We start from the raw sequence: 13644 nt of genomic DNA on the forward strand, positions 1-13644 counted from the left end.
AAATAGATGTCGTCCTTGTCCTCATGGCCCTCTTTTCATCTTGAGAGATGTGAATGCTTTTGACTTGTAGTCATGAAATTAAGGTGGTGTGTTATCTCTAGCCTGTTGCAGAGAGCATCATAGCTCACCCTATACAGATTAGCTCTAGCCTAAATTATACACAAAAGATAACTTTTCAGAGAAATAGATCTAATTTAAAAATTCTCTACATTGCAAAAAAACTTTCAGGCATCAAAAAATTCATGTATCTGAACCAAAATCCTCAGTTTTTGTTGCTTTGCCACCTTTGATGGAAATATAAAACTCATTCAGAGCCTTGAAAACATAGAAAAATCCTTAAAATTGTTACAGAGGCGTTTTATCATGCCAGTTGGACTGTTTTGGTTGTGTAGAAGTGTTTCTACTAGATCACAGCGTCGTCTTTGAAAGGAAAGAGCCACCGCCTGTCGTTTGAACGCCCTTCCATTGTTGGTTACTTGGCACAAACTTAGGAGACTATAAGAGTAAAACATCAGAGTCCCAAAAAAAGAATTATTGAATGGTGAACATGTTAGCCATAAAAAAAAAAAAAAGAAGAAGAAGGGTTGGAAGATAAAGTTGAGGAAACCTCCCAGAAAGCAGAACACGAAGAGATTAAAAAAATTTTTTTAGTGTGAAAATTAGAGGTACAGCCCCGAAGGTCTGTCTTTCAAATACAATAATAGGAGTTCCATTACAAGAAAACAATTCGGGAGGAAATTATGAGGAAATAATCCAAGAGGATTTCTCAGAACTGAGACAGGTGTTTCTAGTTTGTGAAAGAATTCACCAGGTGCCCAAACTCATGGATTAAAACAGCCCCACAGTACATCATTATGAAAAGATGTTCCCTGGGGCTAAAGCTTTCTATGAAGGAAGAGAGGTTACAGATAAAGGATTAGGGATCACAGTGGTTCAGATTCCTTAACAGGTGGTGGAAGGAACAGGACAGTGGTGAAATGCTCTCAAAATTCTGAGGCAATATCCGTCTCCAACCTGTGATTCGCTACCCACCAAGCCATCAAGGTGGACCATAAACATATTGAGGCATGAAGGTCTCAGAAACTTACCTCTCGTTCATATGTTTCCTAGTCAGTTAGTGGACATTGTGATTCACCAGAATGAGAGAGTAAACCCTCAGAGAGAAGAAAGAAACTTGAGAGTTCACTCTTGAGAGGGACAAAGGGAATGAATGAATCCCCAGGAGGATGGTGATGAGAAGTCCTAGGAAATGTGCCTTTGAAACAGATTGAAGAGAGTTGTAACACTCCAGATATAATGATCCAAGGGGAAAAAAATAAACTTAGATTGAGAGGAATTTTAATTTTGAGGCTTCAGAGAAGCATTTTTAGATAAGTTTGTGATTCATAGAAAACAAAACAAATTTCTAAATTTTTACATTTAAAGGTACTTACTATCTTTAGGGAAAAAATTACACAAAAAAAATTTTAGCATAGTATATATATATAGTTCATGTCTTAGCTGTGAATTGAATATTGATTTAATAAATAATGGTAATAATAACTATATTGGGAAGATATGCTTCATCTTCCATAGCAGGGGGCTACCTGTTTTTGTAGTTTCTTTGGAACCCAGACCAACCCATATGTTAGCATATTGTCTGTGGCTGTTTTCATGCTACAGTGGCAAAATTGATTAGTTGCAACAGAGACCATGTGGCCTACAAAGCCTAAAATATTTATTACCTGACCTTTTATAAAAACATTTGCCAACTCCTATTTTATAGGGAGAAGCTGATAGAATAATGTTTAAAATTGGAAAAAACAATATAATAGCACTATTAGCGTGTTTTTTAGAAATTTTATTTATTTATTTATTTTGAAGTATAGTTGATGGACATATTTTGTTAGTTTCAGGAGTATGCTTCAAAATCAGGGAGTATGATACCTTCAGCTTTCTTCTTCTTTCTCAAGATAGCTTTGGATATTTGGGGTCTTCTGTGGTCCCATACAAATTTTAGGATTATTTGTTCTAGTTCTGTGAAGAATGCCATTGGTTTTGATAGGGATTGCATTGAATCTGTAGATTGCTTTGGGTAGTATGGTCATTTTAACAGTATGATTCTTCCAACTTGTGAGCACAGTATATCTTTCCATTTATTTGTGTTGTTTTCAGTTTGTTTCATCAATGTCTTATAGCCTCAGAGTACAGGTCTTTCAGCTTCTTTGTTCAATTTATTCCTAGGTATTTTACTCTTTTTGATGCGATTGTGTTTTCTTAATTTCTCTTTCTGATAGATCATTATTAGTGGATAGAAATGCTGTAGATTTCTATTATTAATTTTATATCCTGCAACTTCACTGAATCCATTTACTAGTTCTAATGGGTTTTTGTTGGAATCTGCAGGGTTTTCTATATGTAGTATCATGTCATCTGCAAATAGTGATAATTTTATTTTCCAGTTTGTTTTTTAAAAGTTCCTACTGAAGGTTCAGGCAAGGCTCACGTTGGGCCAGCTTGGGTCATATGCTCTTTTTTTTTTTTTTTTTTAATAAATTTATTTATTTATTTATTTTTGGCTGAGTTGGGTCTTTGTTGCTGTGCTCGGGCTCTCTCTAGTTGCAGCCAGTGAGGGCTACTCTTCGTTGCGGCGTGCGGGCTTCTCATTGCGGTGGCTTCTGTTGTTGCGGAGCACAGGCTCTAGGCGCGTGGGCTTCAGTAGTTGTGGCGTGTGGGCTCAGTAGTTGTGGCTCACGGGCTCTAGAGCGCAGGCTCAGTAGTTGTGGCTCACGGGCTTAGTTGCTGCACGGCATGTGGGATCTTCCCGGACCAGGGCTCGAACCAATGTGTCCCCTGCATTGGCAGGTGTACTCTTAACCACTTTGCCATCAGCAAAGCCCCTTTCCAATTTGGATGCCTTTTATTTCTTTTTCTAGTCTGATTGCTATGGCTAGGACTTCCAATACTATACTGAATAAAAGTGGCGAGAGTGGGCATCCTTGTCTTGTTCCTGATCTAAGAGGAAATGCTTTTAGCTTTTCACTGTTGAGTATGATATTAGCTGTGGGTTTGTCATATATGACCTCTATTATGTTGAGGTATGTTCCCTCTGTGCCCACTTTGTTGAGCGTTTTTATCATGAGTGGATGTTGAATCTTGTCAAAGCTTTCTTTGCATCTATTGAGATTGTCCTATGATTTTTATCCTTCATTTTGTTAATGCGGTATATCACTGTTTTTTAGAAATATTTTGGAAAGTAGTAGGAAGAATAGCTACAGATCTACCTCTGGGAAGAGTGAGTCAGGAATGGCGGGGAGTAGAGTCAGAGGGATATTTTTTGCTTTAAGCTTTATATTATTGAATTCTTAAGCTAAGTACATTTTTACTTTGAAAAGGTATGAATGATGCATGCTGAGAAATTGGACTAAAAGAACAGAATAAACAGGAAAGGAAAAAAAGGTAGAGGCCACCAATTATGATGAAGAAAGTAGGAGCTCAAAGCCTTTTCTGTAAACATAGCTTTCCCATTTATTCACTCACTCATTCCACAGATAGTCATTTATGAGTCCAAATGTCAGGCACTGAGCCTGATGCTACAGGACAGAGTCCCTTCCCCAGAGGGTGCTTAGGCCCCTAGCCGATGGCATGCACAGACAGGGAAAAGATGACATGGTGATATAGCTGCTATGGCTTAGTGCTTCTCACGAGATGCTTTCAGGGTTTAGGGAAGTCGGGTAAGACATCCTGGAGAACGTGACACCAGAGTTGAGTTTCAAAGGATAAGAGACAGGAGTGGAAGGGCAGTGGAAGGGTTTTCCTGGTGAGGCATAGCTTGAACCTCAAGTATTCAGTACAGTTGGGTGAATGGTGGACGGTAACGTCAGAGCAGCAGACTCGGAATAGAGGCCAGATCGCTTATGCAGGGCTCTGTGCCATGAGGAATTTGTTTTCCTTTTTGAAGACGCTGCAGAGGTATGATCTGATTTTGTTTATACTTTAGGAAAACATACTCTTGGTCCAATGAGGGTAATGGCATGAGGGTAGAAGGTACTTAGAGTAGAGACTTAGGAGGCTAGATCTGGTAAAAAAAAAACATCCCCCTGCCAAAAAAGTGGTAATAAACTAAAGAGGTGGACTGGGGAGGAACCACGGGATTCAGGAATTAGGAAGGAGTTAAGGGAAAGGGAAGTAGTTAAGGATGACTGAACTCTGGGCTGGGTGGCAGGTCGTGGGACTCTAGCCTCTAGTGGGGGACATAGGAGCAGGTGTGTGTGTGTAAAGGCAGCACTGAGTTGTGGGGGTTTTTTGTGGCATCTGTGGAATACCTAATTGGAACTGGCCAGGATGTGGATGGACATGCCTACCTGGAGGTCAGGAGGAGGACTTGGATTTGGAAATGTGCAGTGGTCCTGGTGTAGAGATGAAGTCTGGGAGTTGAGTGGAGAACACAGGGAGCCCTTGTGGTATTAAGCGTGTTTAGCCCTGGGGGCGCTGACATTTCACGGTTAGGCCTTATAATAGGAGGAGCCTATGGAGGAAGCTGAGCTTTGGAGGCCTGCAGTCAGAGGCAAAGCAGGAGAGAATGGCTTCCAAGAAACCAGTGAGATGAGAATTCTAGAAGGAGGAAATGGTCCATAGTTTAAAGTGCTGCAAGGAAGTCAGGCTAAAGCCTTGGATTTGGCAGCTAGGGAGTCATTGCTAAGAGCAGCTTTAGGGAAGTAATATGGGAGGAAGTGAAAATTCAGGTGTGGGATTTGTTGGTATAGTTACTGTTCTGAGATAGAGTTGAGCCTGTTTCTTTGTTGAGAGAAGAGCTGTAGAAAGAGAGAGGCTTAGTGATGATTTAAGGAAGTGATTCTTCATGGAACAGATGTTTATGGAGCACCTGTTATGAGCCCAGTGCTGGTCCAGACTCAGGAAGTACAGCATGAACAAAACAAAGCTTACACTCGTGTGTGTGCATCTCACAGGTAATAAATTTATAGTCAGCTAGACATAATGTAATGTCAGGTGGCAACAAGTGCCAGGATTCTTCAGCTAAATTGGGCTGAGAAGGTAGAGAGTGCGGGCGGGGGTGGGGGGAGTAGCGTGGTTGGAGAAGACTTCAGGGGTTGGGTGACGTCTGAGGGGCAGCCTAAACGAAACGAGGAGAGACTGACTGCAAAGTGATCCAGAGGCTGAGGTGGCTGAGAAGTGCGAGAGGACGGACCCCCAGTACTGATGGAAGGGTAGTTGTCCTCAGGAGAGGGGGCCACCTTCTCTCCTCTGACCCTGGCAGGAAGCCCACAGGACAGGCGACACTAGAGGCTGCCAGACAGCTCACGTACACCGTGTGACAGACACTGGATTCTGAGCCCTTTACATTCTCCTGATACTCTCTGAGGTGTAGGTGTTGTCACCCTTTTTTATAGGTGAGGAAACAAAGTCTGGAAGAGGTTTTACCTGGCTCTGGCTCATCGTTCTTAGAGCCTGGATCTCCTCTGCTTTTTGGCACTTCAGACCCTCGCTGTTACCCTCCCGTGGGCTGCTTCTGGCCTAGCAAAGGACGGAGATAAATCTGTCCAGTTTGTGCAGGTTGGGTGGGGAGGTGGGAAGTGAGAAGTTGAGGGATACCCCGCCCATCGGACCCTCTTTGTGGTCAAGGATGTCTGTCCCGAGTCTCGGTAAGAGGTGGTCCCTAGGAGCTCCTCGCTGCCTTCTTGATTCGCTTTTCTCAAGTGGGTTGTTATTCCCCATGTCCTGTGCCTGCTCCCTTCTCACATCCCCACACCCCCCGCCAGCGCTGTGGGATTGCCTCATTTGTGCCTGCTGCTGTAAGGGGGGCATGAATCGATGATAAAAGTACATGGTCATTGTGGAAGATTTGAGATAGATCTGATTTTTGAAGTAGCTTCCCACTTACTCTCTGTCCCAAAGTGCCTGATAGCGTGGAAGGGATTTGGTGGCCTGTTAACAGCGAAGGTCCCCGTCCCTCCTGCCATCAGCTGTGTCTTCTGCTGTCCCTGTGGATATAAGGACCATGGCAGGGTCTGCTGTGTGTGCACTTGTCCGTGTTTCCGTAAACACACACTCTTGCAATGCAATAGACCCCAGGTGGCAGAATTCTCCAGATAGAGTAAATTTAAATAATTTCCGTAAATGAATGGTAAAATGGTGTGTACCTGTTGTTTTATTATTTTTTAAGTGTCCATAACACAGCACTGAGGAACTTGGAAATGGTGCAGGCACTGGGGCAGAATTTTTGAACTGGAAAGAGAAAAAGTAGTAAATTTCAAAATATTATTATTGAAACCTGGCACCCATTTTTCTTAATAGAAGCATCGTGAGGTAGGTGAGTGTAAGAAGGAATGGGAATTTTTATATTGTTTGCTTTTTATATTATTAGCAGCTAACCTTCTTGTGAAGGTAATTAAATGCTACTTTCATACATAAGCATTGAAAGGCAGTGAGGAGTCCTCCCAGTTTTCATGTAATTCAGAAGTTATACACTTTTCTTTTTTTACATACACTTTTTCCTCTTAACAAATTTCCTGGTTTGTCCACACAGTTAGGAGTTTCAGAATATATTTGTATTATGCTTCTAATTAAGTTGTGGGATGCTGAAATTACTGTTTTAATTTTTACTTTATCGAGCCCAAAAGATCTGTCTAATCACAACTTTTGGGTGATGGCAACACAGCAGCAGAGGCTCTAAAACCATTTCCAGTGGTGTGCAGAAGTACCTGCTTTAGGGTAGATCTGGTCATCCATTCCTGCTACATAACATTTAGCTTCACAAAAAGACTAGGTGGTTTTGTATTTTTTAAATGTGTGTCATCAAAGAGGTAAAAAAAAAAAAAGTAGAGGTAACCGAAGAGAGAGTGCCTTGTAGCTGTTTGGAGAAATAAAAGTCAACAAATGTTTATTGAACACCTATTGATTTTTTTAAAAATATTTATTTAATTAATTTGGTTGCGCTGGGTCTTTGTCGTGGGTCTTTGTCGCGGCAGGTGGGCCCCTTAGTTGCGGCTTGCCTGCTCCTTAGTTACATCACGTGCACTCATTAGTTGTGGCCGGCAGGCTCATTAGTTGCGGCTCTCAGGCTCCTTAGTTTGCAGCATGCACGTGGGATCTAGTTCTCTGACCAGGGATTGAACCCAGGCCTCCTGCATTGGGAGCTCAGAGTCTTAACCACTGCGCTACCAGGGAAGTCCCTATTGATGTTGTTTGTATCTGTTATCTTGTGGAGTGGCTGTGAGCTGGTGTGTAGCAATCCATCCAGGTGCTAGAGATGGTTTCACAGTAACAATGGGAGGTTGGCCAAAGACTGCTTTCAGTGAACTAGAGCAGTTATTCTTACAGCATCATCACTGGGATGCACTTGGATTTCACACACACCGTCTCAGAGAATGGGGTGGGGGTTTTCTGTGCAGCGTGAATATCCCTGAGGGTGCAGGTGGCAGTATCTTGCATGTGAACAGATGGTGGGGGGCAGTAAGATTTGGTTTAGAATCTTTCACCCAGCTCTTTTCCTCCAACCCTTCTCTCTGCTGAGTAACCACATTCAAGCCACACTTGCGTCAGCCTCTTCCCAGTCTTTCCAGCTTGTGCTCATCTGCCGTCTCTGATCTTCCCAGGCCCTGTGATGACACGGGCCCAGAGAATGGTGGGCCCGTGTGACCTCCATGGCCCTCTGCAGTGCCCGAGCTCTGCTGTGACAGGCGTTTTCACGTTGTGCCCCACCTCACTGTTGAGCTTCCTCTCAGCTTTGTTTCCTGCTGGCTTATTTCCTTGGGATGGATTCCTGAAAGCGGAACTGGCAGATCAATGGACTGTGGCAGTTCATAGATCTAGTGGCACGTTGCCTGAGTGCTTTCAGAAAGCCTGAAACAATGAAAGGTGCCATCAGGAGGGATCAGTTTGGTCCACAGTTTTCCCCACATTCCTGGCAGTGCTGGGGCCCTGTTTTATTTGCATGCTAGTTTGTGGTACTTGATCAGAAATTGTGTCTTTTGATGTCTCTATTGCATTATACTTGATTTTTTAATAAATTAAAAAGTAATTTTTATTGGCACTGGACTTCTGTATTTTGTAAATGATTGATTTCATTTTGTTGGGTAGAATTTTATTTGAGTATATGTGTCTGGTTATTTATAATATCCCTTTTTATTAGCCAGAATTTATTTTCCAAACTTCTTTCTTCATTTCAGAATTTGTGGCAGTTTGTGATAGTTGAGAGTGTTGGTTTTCTGGGGTCTGATAATTTGAAATTGAGAGATAAAGAAGATAAACTTGTACTAACATAGTTTACCTAGTGCTGACTCCACTGTAACGGAGTTTAGGTGGTAAAATCCTTTGAACTGCCCTGATTCAGAGCCCTTACCTTGCCATTTCTCAGGAATCTATGGTTTTCTTGAGGTAATTGTTCGATCAAATGCTAGTCCTCACACTGATCCTTAGAAGCACTGTTTGCTGACTTGACTTTCCCTTTTCTTGATTTGGCCAGTTCTTCTCTGCCCTCCTCTCCTTCCCCCTTGGTCTAGGCCCCGCCTGCGCCCACTTTGCAGCTTGTTACCTCCTTGGATGCTATGCTCTTTGCAAGCAGCAATATCCTGGTAGCATTTTATGGTCCTTTTAATAGAAAATGCTTCTGACTCTTGGAGGAAAAAAACCCCTGAAGTTACCAGACTTTAAACTGGTAAACTGTAATTGTGGCCCCAGGGATGATTGAAATCCTTCATTTTTCTCAGTTGCATCATACACACCATGAGCCCACTTAGAAGGTGGGACTGTCTCACTTTAATCTTAAAGTTCTCCTTGATGCCTGCACATCACATTCATTTGGATATGAGAAATAATTATAACATAAGGATAATTGTGTGCCTCTGGGATGTTTTCCTAGCTCTCTGGGATGTCCAGGAAGTCAAAGTAAACAATAAATATGAGGCGGTGTCTACATCCGGACTAGAACCGGAAGCCGGGATACTATGATCCTTCCATAGTTTGTCTATGGGGAAGGTGAGAGTGAGTGATTCAGGCCGCCCCAAATTCTGGGTTTCCTAAAATAGCATTCTTTCTGTTCCCTGGGATGCCCTTAGTGCACTTCAGTGACCTCTCAAGCCACTTGCTGGGCTCTTGTCGCTATGGTGCTGAAAAGTCATTTATGAGAAAAAGTTCAGGTGTCATTGTGGTTGGAGTGGGGATGGGGCTTAAGTCCTGGGTACAATAAAATCATTTAAAAAGATCATATGAGGGCTTCCCTGGTGGTGCAGTGGTTGAGAATCCGCCTGCCAGTGCAGGGGACATGGGTTCGAGCCCTGGCCCAGGAAGATCCCACATGCTGCAGAGCAGCTGAGCCTGTGCACCACAACTACTGAGCATGCACTCTGGAGCCCGCAAGCCACAACTACTGAGCCTGCGTGCCTAGAGCCCATTCTCCGCAACAAGAGAAGCCACCGCAATGAGACGCCCGCGCACCTCAACAAAGAGTATCCCCCTGCTTGCTGCAACTAAAGAAAGCCCATGCGCAGCAACGAAGACCCAGCGCAGCCAAAAATAAAATAAAATAAATAAATTTATTTTTTAAAAAAAAGATCATGTGAAATATTGGAATGGAACTTATTTTGTCAGTTTAAAGTGCACATTGTTTAAAACATCAAGTGATGTAGGAGAGCATGTGATGAAATGCAAGAGTGCCCTGTCCTGTCTCACACCAGCTCCTCTCTCCTTCAAGACGATGACTTTTAACTCTTTTAGCTCTATTTTACTGTGTATATTTCTTTTTATTTATTTATTTTTGGCTGCGTTGGGTCTTTGTTGCTGTGTGCGGGCTTTCTCTAGTTGCGGCGAGCGGGGGCTTCTCATTGCGGTGGCTTCTCTTGTTGCGGAGCACGGGCTCTAGGCGCGCGGGCTTCAGTAGTTGTGGCACGTGGGCTCTAGAGCGCAGGCTCAGTAGTTGTGGCGCACGGGCTTAGTTGCTCCGCAGCATGTGGGATCTTCCCCGACCAGGGCTCGAACCCGTGTCCCCTGCATTGCCAGGCAGATTTTTAACCACTGCACCACCAGGGAGGCCCCTATTGTGTATATTTCTATTTCTTGATTTCCAATTGTAGATACTATTTACTGATTTTCTTCCAAAAGAAATGAGGGCTTTGCTTAATTCTACCCCCTCTCCACCCCCCTCAGTATAGTCATGTCATTATTTTTGGTTCATCTTTTAGTTTCCTTTGTAATTTAATATGCCAGCATCTTTTATAACTTGTTTTATCTACAAAGACAGTATCTTTTTGACTCCACTACATCTGGAGCAAAAAACTAGGGTTTAGGATGGGAGTAGGTAGGTTTAGGCCTATATGTAGGGCTCTGGGGGGTGCTGGGCTAGAAGACCACTAATTGTAAGTGTTCTGTAGAAGTAATCCTCTATTCTGTGTTTTCCTCATGTGTCACAGCTAATCTTGAGATAATCTAAAATGTTTCATTTTGGATTTTAGCATAATCTTTGCCTTTTTTATGTTTTACAGAAATAAAATAATTGCCTTTAATAGATGATAATGAAAATACAGAAGAAAGAGAAGCAGGTAAGAGGTCACATATCTTTTAAGTGAATGCATCCAGCATACACTGGTGCTTTTTTACAAGAGGTGATGCTGGCAGTTTTGGCTTATCTCTTAGCCTCTGGTAGTTACCCTGCTGCTTGTTTCCCATTCTCCACGTGGTAACTGAGAGCTGTGTTCTGAATGACTTAATACATAGATTTTTACTATGCTCAGGTCAGCTCTATCTAGGAATAAATGGAACGAAGATTGTAGATCAGAATATTATTCAAAATCAGCTATGCGAAAGAGAAATAGCTTACCAAGTTTTTATAAAGAGAGAAGTGATCACTTCTTTATAGTTTACATATTTATTATTTTCGATGTTTGGTTAAACTAAAAGCATTCACTTAAAGAATTCTTATTTATCATGATGTGCTGAAGTTTTCTCCTGCAGAAAATAGTGAACTAATTGGAAGCTTCCTCCTGCAGAAAATAGTGAACATTAACTGTTTGGCATTTGGTTTCCTGAAGGGGAGGGGAGTTGATAAAAACATTTGGCTCTTGTGACGCATCCTGCTGAGATCTTTTTCCTTAGTTGGTACTTATGTGTTCCAGGTGATTACATTTTCAGAAGATCCCAGAGACCTAAACCAGTGTGGCTCAGGGAGGTGAGATGAGGGGACCTGCCTCTGTCTCTTAGAAACAGGCTGTCTCTGATGGGCTGGTTTTCCTTTTGCAGAATTGAATGACAGCCTGGTAACTGGGGAGATATGAATCCCTGCCCTTCAGCTGGGACCCTATGCAAAGAGGTTGGGTGGGACCAGCCACTTTCCTCTCTGCTTGTAGAGCACTGAGTAGTCGGATACAGGGTGACCTAGGGATATGGTTACAAGGACTACTCTCTGTTCTGTTCCCAGTGGATAGGTCCTTGTGAAACCAAAACAAAACAGCCTGTTTTGGGAAAGAATTGAGTCACCTGCTGCCAATTTTAATAGGAAGAGCAGTGCCTAAACACTATCTACACGCTGATTTCCTCCTGTCCTGGCTCTGTAGAGTCAAAAGTTAGTAGACAAACACTGTAGAGAATGCAGTTCCATCTGCCAGGATTTTATCCTATGGATATACTCAGATGGGTGTGTAGGTTTCATTGCGACTTTGTTTATAGCAAAAATGGAAATGAACTTAAATGTCCATCAAAAAGGCAACTACAGGCATGCCTCATTTTACTGTGCAGGTATTACATTTTTTACAAATTGAAGGTTTGTGGCAGCCCTGCCTTGAGCAGGTCTATCAGCGCCATTTTCCCAACAGCATTTGCTCACTTCGTGTCTCGGTGTCACATTTTGGTAATTCAGTATTTCGGACATTTCCATTATTATTATATTTGCTATGGTGATCTGTGGTCCGTGATCTTTGGTGTTACTATTGTCATTGTTTTGGGGTGAACTTCATTGATAAATGTCTGTGACTGCTCCACCAACTGACTGGCTCTTCCTCCATCTTTCACCTTCTCCTCCGGTTTCTGAGCCCAGGAAACAACCATTCCTTGAGACACAACAAGATGGAAGTTAGGCCACTTAATAACCCTACAGTGGCCTCTAGGTGTTCAAGTGAAAGGACCAGTTGCTCGGCTCTCACTTTCGATCAAAAGCTAGAGGTGATTAAGTTTAGTGAAGAAGGCACATGGAAAGCAGAGACAGGCTGCAAGCGAGGCCTCTTGTGCTAAACAGTTTAGCCAAGTTGTGGATGCAAAGGAAGAATTCTTGAAGGAAATTAAAAGTGCCGTTCCAGTGAACACACAAATAAGAAAGCACCACAGCCTTATTGCTGATATGGAGAAAGTTTGAGTGGTCTGGATAGAAGATCAGACAAATCACACCATTCTCTTAAGTCAAAGCCTAATCCAGAGCAAGGCCCTAACTCTCTTCAATTCTATGAAGGCTGAGAGAGGTGAGGAAAGTGTAGAAGAAAAGTTTAAAGCTAACAGAGGTTGGTTCCTGAGGTTTAAGGAGAGGAGCTGTCTCCATAACCTAAAAGTACACGGTGAAGCAGCAAGTGCTGATGTAGAAGCTGCAGCAAGTTATCCAGGAGATCTAGCTAAGGTAATTAATGAAGGTGGCTACACTAAACAACAGATTTTCAGTTTAGACAAAACAGCCTCCTATTGGAAGAAGATGCCATTTAGGACCTTGATAGCTAGAGAGGGCAAGTCAGTGCCTGTCTTCAAAGTTTCAAAAGACAGGCTGACTCTCTTGTTAGGGGCTAATGCAGCTGTTGACTTTTAGGTTGAAGCCAGTGCTCATGTACCATCCTGAAAATACTAGGGCCTAGTATGAGAATTATGCTAAATGAGATTATCCTAAATGAGAATTATGCTAAATCTACTCTGCCTGTACTCTCTCTAAATGGAAATTACAAAGCCTGGATGATAGCACATGTGTTTACAACATGGCTTACTGTATGTGTAAGTCCACTGTTGAGGCCTACTGCTCAGAAAAAAAGATTTTCTTTCAAAATATTACGGCTCATTGACAATGCACATGGTCACCCAAGAGCTTTGATGGAGTTGTACAGCGAGATTAATGATGTTTTCATGCCTGCTCACACAGCATCCATTCTGCAGCCCATGGGTCAAGGAGTAATTTTGACTTTCAAATCTTACTATTTAGGACGTACATTTTGTAAGGTTGTGGCTGCCATAGATAGTGATTCCTCTGATGGATCTGGGCAAAGTACGTTGAAAACCTTCTGGAAAGGATTCACCATACTAGATGCCATGAAGAACATTTGTGATTCATGGGAAGAGGTCAAAATGTCAGCATTAACAGGAGTTTGGGAGAAGTTGATTCCAACCCTTACGGGTGACTTTGAGGGGTTCAAGACTTCAGTGGAGGAAATAACTTCAGATGTGGTGGAAAAGACAAGAGAACTAGAATTAGAAGTGGAGCCTGAAGATGGGACTGAATTGCTGCCATCTCATGATAAAACTTGAACAGTTGAGGAGTTGCTTCTTATGGATGTGCATAGAAAGTGGTTCCTTGAGATGGAGTCTACTCCTGGTGAAGATGCTGTGAAGGTTGTTGAGATGACAACAAAGGATTTAGAATATTACATAAATGTAGTTGATAAAGCAGCAGCAGGGTTTGAGAGG

General features: G+C 42.5%; 1 protein-coding gene across 2 annotated transcripts in view; it reads left to right on the plus strand.

Annotated features, from left to right (window-relative positions):
- The window catches only part of CHD6 (chromodomain helicase DNA binding protein 6), a 223939-nt gene that overhangs the window by 54653 nt on the left and 155642 nt on the right, over positions 1 to 13644 (plus strand). For both annotated transcript variants that reach the window (XM_061209614.1, XM_061209613.1), the window contains exon 2: positions 10479 to 10535. In XM_061209614.1, coding sequence (XP_061065597.1) covers positions 10503 to 10535 — 33 coding nt within the window. In that variant the 5' untranslated portion in view covers positions 10479 to 10502. The remainder of the gene's footprint in view (positions 1 to 10478; positions 10536 to 13644) is intronic.

The sequence above is a fragment of the Eubalaena glacialis genome, chromosome 13 (assembly GCF_028564815.1).
Source record: "Eubalaena glacialis isolate mEubGla1 chromosome 13, mEubGla1.1.hap2.+ XY, whole genome shotgun sequence".
NCBI classification, from domain to species: Eukaryota; Metazoa; Chordata; class Mammalia; order Artiodactyla; family Balaenidae; genus Eubalaena; species Eubalaena glacialis.